Below are 17,551 nucleotides of genomic sequence, written 5' to 3' on the forward strand. Positions count from 1 at the left end.
TGGTCACTGGATTCAGATGGCCCTGGAGGAGGAGTGAGGCTGGTGACAAACAAAGTGAAATGTAAGTCATGTCATCATTTCTCTGATGGCACGGTCTTCTTTGGCAACGAAGGATGAACACACACACATCTATACACTTTGAACTTCCAGTACCTATGGGCTGTTCTGGTCTCACTGCCCCTGGCTCCCAGGCTGGATGTTGGTGAAAATGGTCAGAGCGCTTCAGGTTTCAGATTACCTTAAAGCTTCCTTGTCTTTAGCACTCCTGTTTTCCTGTACCTAGGTAAAGCTTGCTACAGGCTTCAAGGGCCTCTTCCATATTACTGATTCATGCTGGCAGACTTTCAGCTTATTTACCTGTACCTATGCTGTTTTTATGGTCAGATCACTTTTCTGAGGCCCATAGGCTTCTGGATATATATTTATTCAGTCTAGGGATTGATGGAGTAACATTTATGACTCCTTTGTTAATATTCCCATAACCTCCTTTTTATTTTTTTTAACAGCAGTATTTGTCAATAATGATACCAGGCAGTAACTTAAAGAAAACCACTTTCTTTTATTGTTGTGTTGTATTACATATCTGTAACTTAGATGTAGTATTATGGGTCTGTAATCTAAGAGTTCAGAACAATGAGAAAACATATCAAGTTTATAATTAATTCAGAGTATTTCTTTAATGATTTTTAAAATTCAATAGATTTGTTTATAAAAAGTCTTGAAAAAAGACAATGTGTGTTACATCTTGAATACATTTTTAGATATTTGAATTTTTCAGGATTTTTTAAGTTGTTATTTTTTCACTTAAATACAAACTTCTAATGTCCATATAGCTAACACAACTCTATCTCAATAGAGCTAATGCCAAAGTTTTTTAAAGCCTCTACTTGTTTACAAAAAAAAAATTGTTTGTTTCTTCGTAGGAGAAAACTTCGACCAAAGTCCCTTGAGAAGAACTTTCAAATCCAAAGTTTTGGCTCACTATCCTCAGAATGTAGAATGGAACCCCTTTGATCAAGATGCAGTCAATATGGTATGTATTTTTCTTCTGTCAATCAATCAGTCAGTAAACATTTATCAAGTGATTACTATGGGTCGGGCACTGTCCTAAGTGCTAGGGATAGAAAAAGAAGCAAAAGACAGTCCCTGCCTTCAAGAAGCTCACAATGCAATAGGGGAAGCAAAAGTAAACCAATACATAGGAACAAGCTATATACAGGATAAGTAAGAAATGTTTAATAGAAGGAAGGCACTGGAATTAAGAAGGGTTGGGAGAGTTTAGTTGGAATGTAAAGGAAGCCAGGGAAGGCAGTATGTGAAGATGAGGAAGAAGAATATTCCAGAGGACAGAGAAGATGCCTAGAGCTAAGAGATGAAATGCCTTATTCCTGGCACAGCCAGGAGGCCAGCGTCACTGGATCAAAAAGTACGTGGAGGGGTGTAAGGTATAAGAAGACTAGAAAATAGGAGGGATCCAAGTTATAAAGGGCTTTGAATGCCAAACAAAAGATTTTATTGATCTAGAGGCGATAAGGAACTATTGGAGTTTATTGAGTAGAGAAGTAACATGGTTGGATATGTGATTTAGGAAAAATCACTTTGATATCTGAATGGAAGATGGACTGGAATGGGGAGAGACTTGTGGCAGACAGACTAAATAGCAGGCTCTTGCTATACTCCAGGTGTGAGATGATGAGTCTGAGAAGGGGGCATATTTGAGAGGTGTTGCTAAGGTGAAATCAATAGAGTCTGGCAACAAATTGGATATGTCGGGAGTGTGGAGGGTGGGGAGAAATTGGGAGGAGTCAAGGATGTCACCTCGGTTTGTGAGCAAAAAACTGGGAGGATGGTGTTGCCTTCTACAGTAATGGGAAAAGTAGAAGAGGTTTGGAGGGTTTAGGGGAGCGGATAATGAGTCCACCTTTGGATATGTTGAGTTCAAGATGTCTGCTGGACATCCAATTTTACCTTTTTAATTATTTTTTTCTTTCCTTTTTAATTATTTTCTAAGTTATTTCTTAAGAATTTATGTTAATCAACACATAGATGCTATCATGAACTAGAATTAAGAAATTCATTTCATTAAGCATTTAGCAAGTGCTGATTATATGCCAAGCTTTGTGCTAGGTCCTGAAGACAGGTAAAGCCCGTACAGCCACAGATAAATGTACCAGCCCTAGAGTCAGGAAGACCTGAGTTCACATCCGAACTCAGACACTTACTAGCTGTGTGACCTTGGGCAAGTCACATAACCCCAATTGCCTTGCCTTCTCCCCTCAAAAAAAAGTCCCAAATACATGGAATTTAGGCCCCTCAGATTTAGTGAATTACTAAAGGCCATGAGAGTCACCATGTCCTTCTCTATATATTGCCTTGATGATCAAACATTTCCATAGAAAGATGGGGGGGGGGGGCAACATACAGTGAAATTAAGTGCCATTGTGTCCTTGCTGCTGTGTTATGGCAAAGTAATCCTTTTGTTCAGTGACTTTTGAGTTCCTAATTTCATTCCATCATTGAACTTGAACTTAGAGATTACTGGCATTAGAGCCACCTCCAACCTTCTGAACTGATGAGATCAGTGAGAGAGAGTTAGACAGAGGAGGGCTTAGAACAAAACACTGTAACATGTTCATGCATAGGGACAATACATGAATGATATCCTACAAAAGAGACAGAGCAAGAATGGTCAGACAAGCAGGAGGCTGGGAGTGGTAGAGGTCGTTTGAGGAGAGAACAGAAGGTTTGGAACAAAGATTGTAGGAAACATTCTGGAGAAATAAGGAAGAGTTCATTGATTAGCATGCAACAGTGAGTACACAGGTCACAATGGATAATATAAATTTATAGTGGGCCTAAATACAGTTGGGTGACTTTCTCCAATGGTGTTAAGCAACATATATATAGAAATTTGAACTGGATACTTACTGCATCAGAATTTTGAGAGGAGTAAAGTACAAATAGGGGTGCTAGTGACCAGGAAAAGTTAGGAGGGTTATAGTAACTGGTTATTGTAGTGAAAACAGAGAATAGCTTTGGAGGATTGAAACACAGGGTGAGATGAAAAAATTAGTAGGTTATAATGAAGTGGTGAAATTGTTCGACAGTTAAAAAATATTTATTAAGTATATTAGGCGCTGTGCTAAGCATGGATGATACAAAGAAAAGCAAAAAAAACCCCTCCAATCCCTGCCTTCAGGGAATATCCATTCTAATGGGGGAAACAACATATAAATAAGCATATACAAGATGTATCTATCAGCTATATCTGTATGTATGTATTTATACACATGTGTAGCTATATATGTGGGTATGTACACAGAGAAAGAGAAGAGGAGAGGGAGAGAGAAAAAATGTAGGTAATCTGAAAGAAATAAGCACTAGAAGCTGGGAAGAGAAAGGCAGAAAGCCTACTGTACAAGGAAGTCTTAAAGAAAGCCAGGGAAAGTAGGAGGGCAGTGTGAAGGGCCAGAGCTTTCAGGCATGGAAGACGCAACCAGGGCAAATGCACAGAGATGGGAAATGTAATGTCAGTGGGAGGAGCAGCAAGCAGGCAGGTGACATTGGATCATTGAGTGTGAAGGAGACTGAAGTTTAAGAAGGTTAGAAAAGTCAGAAGGGGTCAGGTTATAATGAACATTAAATACCAACGAAAGGAGATTACATTTGAGGCAACAAGGAACTGCTGGAGCTCTTTGAAGGGGACATGGTGACAAGTCAGACCTACATTTTAAAAAATCACCTTGGTACTAGAGCAGGAGATAGACTCAAGTGAAAAGGAACTTGAAAAATAAAGATTCACAGAGGTAAAATAAGCGACGGAAACAAAATCTATTATATTTAAGGTGAACTAAAAAGCGAAGGTAGTAATAATGATTTCAGCTAAGACAACATTGAAAAGAGAAGCAATAAAAAGAAAAGCAGAGGAGCCACATGATGCTAAAGGGCTTCAAAAATAACAAATCCATGTTTAATATGTATGCACAGAATGACGTAGCATCTAAATACAAAATCAAATTGTAAGGATAAAAAGGGTGAAACTTTAATAATAGGGGACCTCTGTGTTTCACCTTCAGGCATAGATAACTGTAACAAAAAAACATAAGAAAGAAGTGAGAGACCTGAATTAGAACATCAGAAAAATTAGACATGACAGATCTCTAGTTCTCAAAGAGCAACAGAAAATTTACATATTTCTCATTTAGTCGTGGCACCTTTACAAAAATTGACCAAGATTCAGGGCATAAGAACTTTATAATACAATAAAAATTGCATTCAAATAACAAGGTTAATAAGGTTTTTTTTTTTGTTTTTTTTTTTTTATTTTTTTAATGTTTAACAATCACTGCCATACAATTGCGATTTTATCCCTCCCCACCCACCCCCCTTTACCTCCCTCCCTCCCCACGACTGCATACAATTCTGTATAGATTCTACATATACTTTCCTATTGAGTATATTTTCACTATAGTCATGCTATGTAGTCAGACTAAGATAAATGAAAGAATCCGTATAACAAATCAGAACATGATACACAAACAGGTACACATACACAAACATGATCTGCTACATTATGTGAGTGACTTCCATATTTCTCTCTCTGAGTGTGGAAGGCATTTTGCCTTGAGGTCCACCATTGGGATTTTTTTTTTTTTTCAGAAGTTCTTGTGTTATTACAAAAATCTAAGTCTACCAGAAAAAACTCTCACACACTGTGGTTGTTGCTGTGCATAAAGTTCTCCTGGTTCTGCTCCTTTCACTCAGCATCAGGTCATATAAGTCCTTCCAGGCCTCTCTGAAGTCTTCTTGTTCATCATTTCTTATGGCACAATAGTACTCCATTACATTCATATACCATAATTTATTCAGCCATTCCCCAATTGATGGACATCCCCCTGACTTCCAGTTTTTGGCAACTACATAGAGTGCTGCTATAAATATTTTTGTACATGTGGGACCCTTTCCCATTTTTATGATCTCTTGGGGATATAGTCCTAGTAGCGATATTGCTGGGTCAAAGGGTATGCACATTTTTGTAGCCCTTTGGGCATAGTTCCAAATTGCTCTCCAGAATGGTTGGATGCGCTCACAGCTCCACCAACAATGAATTAGTGTTCCAACTCTCCCACATCCTCTCCAGCATTTATCATTTTCTTGTTCTGTCATGTTTGCCAATCTTATAGGTGTGATGTGGTACCTCAGAGTTGTTTTGATTTGCATCTCTCTAACCAATAGTGATTTAGAGCATTTTTTCATATGATTATAGATAGCTTTAATTTCTTCCTCTGAAAATTGCCTGTTCATATCCTTTGACCATTTATCAATTGGGGAATGACTTGTATGATTATACATTTGGGTCAGTTCTCTATATATTCTAGAAATGAGGCCTTTATCCCCAAGCTTAGCTGTAAAAATTTTTTCCCAATTTACTACATCCCTCCGAATTTTGGTTGCATTGGGTTTGGTTGTGCAAAAACTTCTCAGTTTAATGTAATCAAAGTTATCCATTTTGCATTTCATAATGCATTCTATCTCTCCTTTAGTAAAGAATTCTTCCCTTCTCCATAGATCTGATAAATACACTATTCCTTGCTTCTCCAGTTTATTCATGGTATCAATCTTTATACCTAAATCATGTACCCATTTGGACTTTATTCTTGTGTACGGTTAATAAGGTTTTTGAAGAAGGGATTAATCAACTTATTGGTGAATAAATAATTTAATTCTAAAGAATTAGTGAGTCAAAGAACAAAATCATAAAAATAATAGAAAATTTTGTCAAGTGCAATTATAATCATGAAACAGCATGCCACAAATTTTGAGATGCATCTAAAGCAGTCCTTAAGAAAAAAATTATATCTCTAAGTGAATCAATCCATTAATAAAAGAAAGAACAGATAAGCAAACTGGGAATATAACTAAAACAGTAGAAAAGCAACTCACAAAAAAAATTTCAACTAAATAGCAAACCAGAAATCCTGAAAATCAAAAAACGATATTAGCAAAATTGTAAGCAAAAAAAAATGTTAATTGATAAGTAAATCCATGAACTGTTTTTTCAAAGGAAAATTAATTAAATAGACAAACAGGTTAAAAAGGAAAGGAATAGCAGATTTTATTAAAAATGAAAAAGAATTCACAGCATTTTAAGACTTAATAAAAAGAACTTCCAGAAAATTTTGTCCCATCATATGCCAATAAAATAGATAACTTAAATGAAATGAATAAATATTTTAAAAATTATAACACAATAATAAATTTAAACAATTTATTATTAAATATTATTATTAATAAATAATACTATTAAAATAAATTTTAAAATATTATATAAACAATAATTACTATTAATCAATATTACCCATTAATAAACATAAAGGATGAGACTGTGATATTTATTATTTACTTAAATAAACAATAGTATAGAGGCTACAAGAACATATTAAAAGATTGTAATATAAAATATGACCAGGTTATAGTTATATCAGCAATGCAGGGCTGATTCAATATAAGGAAAATTATGACTACTTCTTCCTGCCCTGGATCTTGATCTGGAATTGGGTGTTGGGCAATAGACTTCCCAGTGGCACTCTTCTCTGTACCTTGGCTATTTTAACGCTCTCCCAGGATCTAGTTCTGGCCCAGTACTTCCTGTCCTGGTGCTTAGTCTTGGCTCTCTTTTAGCCCCCGAGCTCTGGAGTACTCTGGAGGCTGATTGTATACTTGACCAGACCTCTTTTTCCTTACCCTTTCTGGGCTAGAAAAATGACTCACTGTGACTTTTTTCTGGGATTTCCCTATGAAAATTCAGTCTGGGGCATTTTATACATCTGATTGGAGGAGATTTGGTGGGTAAGATAGGGAGTAATGCCTCCTCTTACTCCACTGTCTGGCCTCCACCTCCATTATCTTTCTTTAATATTACTGCCTTTTTTTTTTTTTTTTTTTTTTTGCTTTTCTTCTTCTATATTGTACTTCATTTCCAATCAGTTATTTTCTCTTTAGTTTCTTTGGTGTGATTTCCTACCACGGATCCACGCCATAAATTCTACTTTCACAACTCTTATTTCCCTTTAAATCATTCGGGAACATTTTGCTATTCTAAGCTCTTCTTGGAAATCCACAATGTCCTCCGCCTCAAACAGTCTTGATTCATTTTCCTTTGTCTTGCAGTATCTACTCATACATATCTGGATTCTTTATCTGATCTGGAGGCCATGTTCCCTGCTGTTAATAATATCTTCTTGTTGGTTTATCACCTTATGGGCTAGGTCTTTAATTGAGTTTTCTTCCTCATGGGATATTTGATAATTTTAGTCTTTTTTTTCTTATCTTAGTCTTAGCTCAGTATCACTCACTGTCTGAGACCTTCCCTTTCTCAGCCTTCTCCCACACTGGAAAATTAACTAGCCTTGTTCTCTGCCCTAAAGGACTTCTGGAGGGTGGCAGAACTAGCCTTAGCTGAATGCTGGGGCTCTTTCCCTCAGGCTTAGTAAAATGACAAACATCCAGTAGGGACATATAACCTACCCCAGTTCCTTAGTGCAGCAGAGTGCTGACCATTGTTCTCTGCAGCCTCAGCTAGAGTCTGACTTTTGCATTTCTGAGGCCTTGGAAGTAGGGTGGAGTCCTACTGTGAATCCATAGGTTATGGGTAGTTTTGTGCAGCCTTGCTTCCTGAGTGTGGTGGGTAATGGGAGAGGCAGTGCTTAGTGATAAGCACACTAAGGGTAAGGAATTATCCTTCCCTGCTCTGCTTTTTGAATTGTTCAGACATTTGGATTCTTGGTTTTCTAGAGCAGAGCTTCTTAAATTTTTTCCACTCTCAACCCCTTCAGCAGTTCTTAAACTGTGGGTCGCAGTGGCATATGGGATGGGGTCATGACCCACAGTTTAAGAAGCACTGCTAGACTGTGGAGCTAGCTGGAATTGCTGTATCTTTTTCACATAATTCCAAATTTGGAGAGGTTTGATAGGTTAAGAGGATGAGAAAATGTTTAATCCTCCATCTTGCTGCTTCGGTGACCTTAATTCTCGCTATCTTGCTTTTTAAAACTGCAATGGTGACAACAGTAGAAACTATGGAAGAGCTGTTATGTAGGCAAATATGCAGAAATTGTTGAATCATATCTTTCAGTGGGCATCTGTCAAGATTTCTTGAACAAACCTCTTTTAGTGGGTAATCAGAGAAAGCAGACCTAGAGCAAGCTGGTAAATACTTAACAGCTAGCTTTCTGAAAATGTAGGACTTGTTTTTCAAGTTTAATCATTTTCTCAAACACTGTCTTAAGTGTAATCAACAAAATAATAATTCCTAATTCGTAGCATCTGCCAATTTTTGAGGCATAAATGCTTACACTGAAAATTTAACACTCAGCTCTCCTGAGCTGGTACAAGCTGGCTCGAGCATGCCCCTGAGAGACCCTAGTGGTAAAGCTACTAAGTATACTTAATGTGGCAAAATCTCTGATACAGGGGTTGTTTCTGATCAATAGAAATGTAGCTATCTACTTTTATCATCTCCCTTGATAATTTTGGGATAAATCCTGAGCCTTTTTCCCTGCCTTAGTCCCTTCCCCTAATTTGTAGCTAATTTGTTTTATCTCTTTACGAAATCCCTTAATTCCTACCTAGTATTTTAAATGACTTTCCTAGCCTGGAATGGACTTTGTTTTTCCTGTGGTGCAGGGATTTGAGAAGGCTTCGATGAATATTTATCTTCTCTATGAGATAGAGAACTGCTGTTAAGGAAATCACTGAGCGAATGAGGTGGAGATTTGGGAACTCCTTTAGTACAATCAAATTAATAGACCAGGCAAAGCAAGAAGAGTTGGAGCAAAGGCTTAGAGCAGTGTGCATTAGGAACAGTTTGTTCCGAACAGTCTCTTAGGAAGGGATTTCAAGGTTCAGTTGATTTTTCTTCCCAGGCAACAAGTTGAACCTGTCAACAAGAAGCTGGTAGAGCACTGGGCTAGCTCAATCTCATTCAATAGAACAGAAATTATTTTCTACCAGTCTTTTATAGAATGTTTAAGAAAGACTTGATAGTACGTTCAAGGAAAGCGGTTCACTTGTCCTTGGACACACGTAAAATGCTTGTGCTTTACTTAAAGCAAACAAATACAACCACTTTTTAAGAAGACCTTAATATAATAATCATCAATTTGTACCTTATTGCTTCCTTTCTGTTTGGAAGGGGACAATGATGCTGTTTTCCTCTCCCCAACATTGCCCCAACCTCAGCTCCTTCCACAAGAACAGATCTTGGAAAGGGAGGGCATCCTTGGTTGTTAACAAATTGCACCTTTTGTCAGTCACTTAAAGACTGGCCTGGTCTTTATGATCATCAGATCTTGGCCTGAACTTGAAATGGAAAAGGTGCAATTCTGTCTCTCACCCTCAGGAGAAGCAGAAGACCATGCTGTAGAGAAGAGCAAGAAAAAAAGTTAGGCCAGAAATAAGAGAAGAATATTAGAAAGAAACTTCTTGGTTCCCTCACTTTCTACAGTTCTTGCTGTCCCCATCAGCCTTTCTCTGCCTAGCTATTAGACTAGCCAAATTTTCATTCCTTTCTTCTCTTGCTGAGAAGATGCAAGGTCACCAGACTGTTGAAGTGCAAGGTGTATATGTTTGTGTTGTGGTGTCTCGAAAGAATTTGCTCAGGCTGTCTCCACATCGAGGTAACACAACCAAGCAGGCTCTTCATTTAAGAGAAGTCACAGCCCCTTAAGGGAGGTAGATCCTAAAGATGGCAGCAGCTTAAAGGGGACATCTCCTTAAGGAAGAAGCCCACTAGTTGGGAGAAGCTAGGAATTCTTATAAAGGAAAATCTGCTATAGGGAGGGAGATGAGGTCATCAGGGATAGACAAGTAAGGTAACCAGGAACATGGAGGCAAGGGGGCTGTAGAACAGAGCTTTGCACATATCTAGGCACATTGCCCACAGTGGAGGGGCCTCTGTTAGTTTCATTATTTCATCGCCCAACCTATTTGAATTCCATTATCTCACTGACCAGTCTATTTGAATCTCATCACCATCAGCTGATCTCATCATTACTACTTTTTCTCTTAATGTTTCAAGAAATTCCTTCAGCACAATTCTTCAGTATGAAATATAGGATAATCATCACTCTGGGAGGGATGACATCTTTAACTGCTCATTAATACGAACATTTATATGTAAAAATGCACTGGTCCAGAGGACTGTGGTGGTCTCTTTCACTAAAAATTCCCAGCCTTGGGCCCAAACTGACCCAAACTGAGGGAACTTTGTTTTGAAGAAAGGCCCTTTTCACATGCTCTGACTGGCTCATTAAAGCACCTGGGAAAAATTACCAGACAGCTTAACAGTCCTCATGTCCTGGGTCACAAAGGCATTAACTAGGCCCCTTCTAGAAAGATCCTTACTATTCTTCCTCATTTGATAACAGATCTGCAATTTCGTGTTTCTATTTCTATTTCAGTCACTGTACAAGACATTTGCATTTTCTGTAAATAAGTACTATAATGTAAAAAAGCAGTAAGCAGTGTTGTTTTTTTTCTATTTTTTGTAGTTATTTTATTTTTCCTGATTATATGTAAAAATAATTTTGTCACTTTTTTAAAAGCTTAAATTCCAGATTCTCTCCCCAGTTGATAAATGGTCAAAGGATATGAACAGGCAGTTTTCAGAGGAAGAAATTAAATATATCTATATTTCATGTGAAAAAATGCTCTAAATCACTATTGATTAGAGAGATGCAAATTAAAACAACCCTGAGATACCACATCACACCTATCAGATTGGCTAACATGACAGAACAGGAAGATGATAAATGTTAGAGAAGATATGGGAGAGTTGGAACACTAATTCATTGTTGGTGGAGCTGTGAGCTGATCCAACCATTCTGGAGAGCAATTTGGAACTGTGCCCAAAGGGCTACAGAAATATGCATACCCTTTGACCCAGTAATATCACTTCGAGGACTGCATTTCCAAGAGATCATAAAAATGGGAACGGGTCCCACATGTACAAAAATATTTATAGCAGCAGTCTTTGTAGTGGCCAAAAACTGGAAATCAAGGGGATGCCCATCAATTGGGGAATGGCTGAATAAATTATGGCATATGATTGTAATGGAATACTGTTGTGCTATAAGAAGTGATAATCAAGAAGACTTCAGAGAGGCCTAGAAAGCTGAGTGAAATGAGCAGAACCAGGAGAACTTTGTGCACAGCAACAACCACAGTGTGCGAGAGTCTTTTTCTGGTAGACTTGGAACGCCATTGCAATGCAAGGATTTTAAAAAATTCCCAATGGTCTTCTGAGGCAAAATGCCTTCCACATCCAGAGAAAGAACTATGGAATTCAATTGCAGAATGGAGCAGATCAGTTTCTTTTGTATTACGTTTTGGTTTGTTATATGGTTTCTCCCATTCATTTTAATTCTTCTACGCACCATGACTATAGTGAAAATGTATTTAATAGGAAAGTATGTGTAGAACCTATATACAATTGTATGCTGTCTCAGGGAGGGAGGGGGGAGGGAGGGGAAAAAAGTATCAGTTTTATAGTAGTGATTATAGAACAGTGAAAATAAATAAAATTAATAATAAATAAATTCCAAATTCTCTCCCTCCACCTCCATTATTGAGAAGGCAAGCAGTTTGTCATAGGTTATACATGTGCAATCATGCAAAACATATTTCCATATTAGTCATGTTGTAAAAAAATCCATCAAAACAAGAGAAAGATAGAAAGTTAAAAGTTTTAAAAGATAGATAAAGAAGTCTTTTATCAGAGAAACTTGCTGTAAAAAATTTTTCACAGATATAATTACCATGTATTCCTGTTTTCCCCCTGTTTATCCTGCTCTCTCTCCTTTCACCCTGTCTGTCCTGAAAAATGTTTTACTTCTGACTACCACTTTCACCAATTTGCCCTCCCTTCTATCAGCCTGCCCTCCCCTCCTGCCCTTCTCTTGTTCCCTTTCCCTCCTACTTCCCTGTAGGGTGAGATATATTTCTGTACCCAACTGAGTCTGTATGTTATTCCCTCTTTGAGCGAATTCCAATGAGAGTAAGGTTCAAATTTCTCTTTCAGGATCTCTTTCAGGAAGTGACTAGTGTATTCTTTCAATTTCTGTTTATTCTCTGGTCCTATGATATATCAGAGCACTTTTCCTTGATAATTTATTTAAAGATGATTTCTAGGCTTTTTTTTATCATGGCTTTCAAGTAGTCCAGTAATTCTTAAATTATCTCTCCTCAGTCTGTTTTCCAAATCAGTTGTTTTTCCAATGAGAAATTTCACATTTTCCTCTATTTTTTCATTCTTTTGATTTTATTTTACTGTTTCTTCATGTCTTATGGAGACATTAACTTCCATTTGCCCAGTTCTAATTTTTAAGGAATTATTTTCTTCAGTGAGCTTTTGTACCTTCATTTCCATTTGGCTTATTCTACTTTTTAAGGAGTTCTTTGGGAAATTTTTGTACATCTTTTTCTATGTGTCCAATTCTGTTTTTTAAGGAGAAAATAATAAATTTAATAAAATTTATCTTTAATAAAATTTTGTCTAACTTTTTCCAATTAGTCAGTTCTTCTTTTTAAGGATTTCTTCTCTTCATTGGATTTTTATGCCTCTTTTACCATTTAGCCCATTCTGGTTTTTAAGGGTTTTTTTCAGTATTATTTTGGCCTCCTTTACCAAACTGTTGACTCTTTTTTCATAATTTTCTTGTATCACTCTCATTTATTTTCCCAACTTTTCCTCTGTGTCTCTCATTTGATTTTTAAAATTGTTTTTGAGCAGGATTCAAGGAATGCTTTTTGGGCCTGAGACCAATTCACATGCTCCTTTGAGGCTGTGGATGTGGTAGTTTTGACTTTATTGTCTTCTTGAATTTGTTTTTATCTTCTCTGTCACCATAGTAACTTCCTCATGGTCAAGTTCTTTTGTTATTGTTGTTGTTTGCTTATTTTTCTAGCCTGTTTCTTGGCTATTAACTTTATGTTAAAGCTGGGTTCTGCCACTGGAGTGGAGGGAGCACTTCAGGTGCTAAAGTTCAGGTTTTTTGTGCAACTAGTTTGCAGAACTGGTTCTGGGGGTCTGTAAGTTGTCAGTGCTTCCAAGGTGGTGTGATCTAAGGAGAGGTGTGTTTCCTACTCTTCTGGCCTTTGCTCTGTCTAGTCTGTGAGCAATCACAAGCACTTTTTTTTGCCCTGGAATTATAACCAAGATGCCTGCTTCCCTGAGGCCAGGAGTTCTAGTGTGCTAGTATTTTTCCTCACCTAAGACTGTGATCTAAATCCCATATGGATAGTGCAACAGAGTCTTGTAGCCAGTGCTTGCTAAGGAGCCCCTGTAATCTCTTCACACTGGGATTGCCACACACCTCTGAATATGGGCAATGCAACAAAGTCCTGTATCCAGTGTCAACAAAAGGACCCCTCTATTATCCTTCTGATTGGTTATCTGATCCCTTTACCATCTGTGGGCTGAAAGTTCTGGAAGTCAATTCAGTTGCCCTCAAGGACTACTGTAAAGTTGCCAGGGCCTTCCCTGCACTGGTTTGTGGTCCACTTTCACCCCAGTGCAACAGACCTTTCCTGACAACCTTCTAAGTTGTCTTGGACTGGAAAATTGTTTCACCATATCCTTTGTTGGTTCTGTTGCTCCAGAATTCATTTTGAGGCATTATTTTTAAATTGTTATAGAGGAGAATTTGGGAGAGCTTAGGCAAGTCCTTGCCTTTTTCCCACAGTCTTGGCTCCACTCCTGTCCAGCACTGATGCTTAGAGTAACCTTTACCATTACCCTAGTGGGTATGTGGGAAAATGTCTAATCTTCTCCCTTTCAATGATGTCGATTCTTCAGGACCTTATCACTGTTTACAAATCAAAAATATTTTATGTTCTCTCATGTGTTCTTCATGCTCATCAACTTAATGTAGTCAAAGCAGGATTATTAGATTATTAGTGTAGTTTATTCAGGCTTAGACATGTTAAGTTACCCTAGGTAACATGATTAGTAACTGGTAAAGAATCTAACTTTTCCATAACCTATTTTAGTATTCTTTCTGTTCTCTCTCTACATGAAGGTTTTTCATGTTGCCTTCTTTCCTTTAAAAAATAACTTCATTTATAAGTAATGTGAAGATTGCTTTTAACTGCAGTAGTGTTAATGGTAGATAAAATGACATCACACTCCTCGCTCTTTAAGAACAACAGATCTGCAGAACTTGTTTTGAGATGACAGTATTTATAGATTCTGATTGTGTTTTCTCTTTTCCACAGCTTTGTATGCCTAAAGGACTATCCTTCAGAACTCAGATGGATAACAAAGACCCTCAGTTCCACTCATTTATAATAACCAGGGAAGATGGTTCCCGCACGTACGGTTTTGTTCTTACTTTTTATGAAGAAGTCACCAGTAAGCAGATCTGCACAGCAATGCATACACTCTACCAGATGCATAACGCAGAACATTACGGTGGTGTCTATGCCTCATCTTCTTGCAGCATGGATTCCCTCACAAGCAGTATTGATGAGGGAGATGCAACTTCACTTTCTAAGCTCCAGCGATACAACTCCTATGACATCAGCAGAGATACGCTGTATGTTTCAAAAAGTATATGTCTGATCACTCCCCTGCCATTCATGCAAGCCTGCAAGAAGTTTCTCCTTCAGCTTTATAAGGCAGTTAGCTCCCAACAGCCCCCACCCCTGCCTCTTGAGAGTTATATCCATAACATTCTTTACGAGGTGCCCCTTCCACCTCCAGGAAGGTCATTAAAGTTTTATGGTGTTTATGAGCCTGTCATTTGCCAGAGGCCTGGACCTAATGAACTCCCACTTTCAGATTATCCCCTTTGGGAAGTCTTCGAACTTCTAGGATTGGAGAATCTTGTTCAGGTTTTCACATGTGTTCTTCTAGAAATGCAGATTCTCTTATATTCACAAGGTGAGTCCTTGTTTATTTTTACTTATTTTATATCATAGAAATTTCTTGATATAATCTGACTTCAATAACACCCTCTCCCACAAAGAAAAATTGTTAAACAAAACTAACACAGTGACTGGATCTGAAACCATTTTACAACATCCTGCATCCAAAGATTTGTCCCCTGTCTACCAAGAAGAAAATGTGCTTTATCATGCGCCTTTTTAGGGTTATCTTCATCAATATTAATGTAATGATTTTGTATATTGTTTTCCTACTCTACTTTTTTCACCCTGTGTCAGTTCATATAAACCTTCCCATATATTTCTCTTACTTTCTCATACTTGCATATTTTTAGCATAATGATATTCCTTCAGAATATATCCTTCAGATATGGATCTGACCCATATTTCGTTCATTTTCCAAAAGATGAGTTCCCTCTTTATTTCCAGTTTCCAGAACTTTCTTTCTCTGTCTTTTGTCTTCCTTGGTATGTATGTCCAATAAAAGTTAAAGTTTGGTGACTTTTCCTGTGTAATTCTAAATTATTTTCCGAAGCACTTGAATCATTTACATCTCCAATCAAAATATATTGTGCATGGCAACTGATTTCAGATTAAACACGAAAAATTATATTGGTTCCAGAGGATAAATAATGAAACAAATCTCCTCATGGTGGAGAGAAGGTAGGGGAATACTGCAATGCATGATGCCACACCGTGTCATTGAGTTTTATTTAACTGTGTTTTGCTGTTAAAAAGGAGGGTTCTGTGGCCAGGGGTGGAGAGCAGGCTGCAGAGGAGGGTGTGGTAGCAGAAGATATATGGGAAAATGAATGTGGTATAAAAAACAAAGATTATCAGGTTTTTTTGACCCAGTCTGCCTTCACACAGCTACTCAGGCATTGATTCTTATCATGTTGTCTCTTAATTTGATGAGTATAATGTGAAATCTTAAAGATTATTTCATTCACAGTTCTTTTGCTATTAATTTTTAAATTTTTTTGATGATAGTTTATAACTTCTGACTTACTAGCTTTTCATTACTTTTGTAAACTACAGATTTGTTTGCTGTTATACTTAAGTGAAGCATACTGTTATAGTCATATAAAGAATTTAAAATACTTGCCGAGGTTTCTCAAGTACTTTATAAAATATTTGTCTATTTTTGGATGAATAGAAAGCAAGTATGTGGCAGAGACAGTTTTATGTTATTTAAAAAAAAAATGAAAGGAGCCAAGTTGTGGCAGTTTGCCTTACTTCTCTTTATAAGGTGAGAATAACTTTGGAAAGGTAGGAATTAAGAGAAAAAAAAAATCCTAGCAATAGTTGGTAACTGAGTGAACAAGTAACCATTTCTTTTACAATAAAAGTGAGAAAATGATACAATTGCCATGAAATACAAGAACATTTTATCATTGAAGTTAATAGCACCATTTATAACCCTTACTGCTTTATAGATGCACATTCCAAAATGCTTTTGGCATGAGGTCTGTTTTGCACAGAGCTAAATGAAATAGTTGACTGTAGCTTCTTAGGCAAAAGACTTTGTATTTCTTCCTGAAAGATTTAAAATATTAAAGAAGATTTAAAATATACATTATAGTTTTTTTAAACTTTTTTTAAGATTTTGCATTTCCAATTATCCTTCTCCCTCCAGCCCTCTCCCACCCATTGAACAGGCAAACAATATGATATCAATTATATAAATGTGAAATCATGCAAAATATGTTTCCATATTAGTCATGTTGCAAAAAAATAAGAAAAATAAAGTGACAAAATTACAGTTCAGTTTGCATTCAGAGTTCATCAGTTCTCTCTAGAAGTGGATAAGAAGTGGATAACATTTTTCATCATGAGGCCTTCAGAACTGTCTTAGATCAAGGTAGCTAAGATTTTCATGGTTGATCAACATTACAATATTGCTGTTACTGTCTAGAATGATCTCCTGGTTCTGTTCATTTCACTTTGTATCAATTCATATAAATCTTCCCAAGTTTTTCTGACACTGTCCTGCTCTTCATTTCTTATGGCATAATAGTATTCCATTACAGTCTTTTTCAGCCATTCCAGAATTAATGCTCTTCTTCTCAATTCTTTGCTACCACAAAAAGCTGCTATAAACATTTTCGTACATTTGGGTCTTTTTCCCTTTTTTGGATCACTGTGGAAGAAGATATAAATAGAGGAGGGAAATAAAGAGAATACAAGTGAAATAGCTGTTGCAGTATTATATCTCAAATATTTCATTACTGAGAGGATTATCTTTGTAGTAGCTTTCATTTGAAGCCCTGCATGTGCTTATAGGTCAAGAAACTATGGAAGTAATAACCCTGTTAATTATGGCTTTCTGTGACTTAGTATCCCAAGTAAAGATTTCATTTTTCTAATCAGATTATCAGACAACACATTATGTCCCAGAAGCAGCATTTCTGGTCGTTTATGTAAAGAGAATTGTGAATGTTGGCTTGCCTGTTCTGCTGAATTTAAGAAAAAAATAAAGAATGTTGTTAAAAATGTTAATATGAATATCTAGAATAGCAGGTTCTTCAAACAATGTTTCATGAAATGTACATAAGTGTTTTACTACCTGGTACTTAGGTTGCAGAATCATAGAAGGATGATTCACTAG

The 17,551-nt window shown here is 36.9% G+C and overlaps 1 protein-coding gene across 4 annotated transcripts in view; it reads left to right on the forward strand.

Annotated features, from left to right (window-relative positions):
* Positions 1 to 17,551, forward strand: part of DENND5B (DENN domain containing 5B) — a 174,336-nt gene that overhangs the window by 41,654 nt on the left and 115,131 nt on the right. For all 4 annotated transcript variants that reach the window (XM_072654371.1, XM_072654374.1, XM_072654375.1 and 1 more), the window contains exons 2-3: positions 924 to 1,033; positions 14,275 to 14,941. In XM_072654371.1, coding sequence (XP_072510472.1) covers positions 924 to 1,033; positions 14,275 to 14,941 — 777 coding nt within the window. The remainder of the gene's footprint in view (positions 1 to 923; positions 1,034 to 14,274; positions 14,942 to 17,551) is intronic.

The sequence above is a fragment of the Notamacropus eugenii genome, chromosome 3 (genome assembly GCF_028372415.1).
Source record: "Notamacropus eugenii isolate mMacEug1 chromosome 3, mMacEug1.pri_v2, whole genome shotgun sequence".
In the NCBI taxonomy this organism is placed as follows: domain Eukaryota; kingdom Metazoa; phylum Chordata; class Mammalia; order Diprotodontia; family Macropodidae; genus Notamacropus; species Notamacropus eugenii.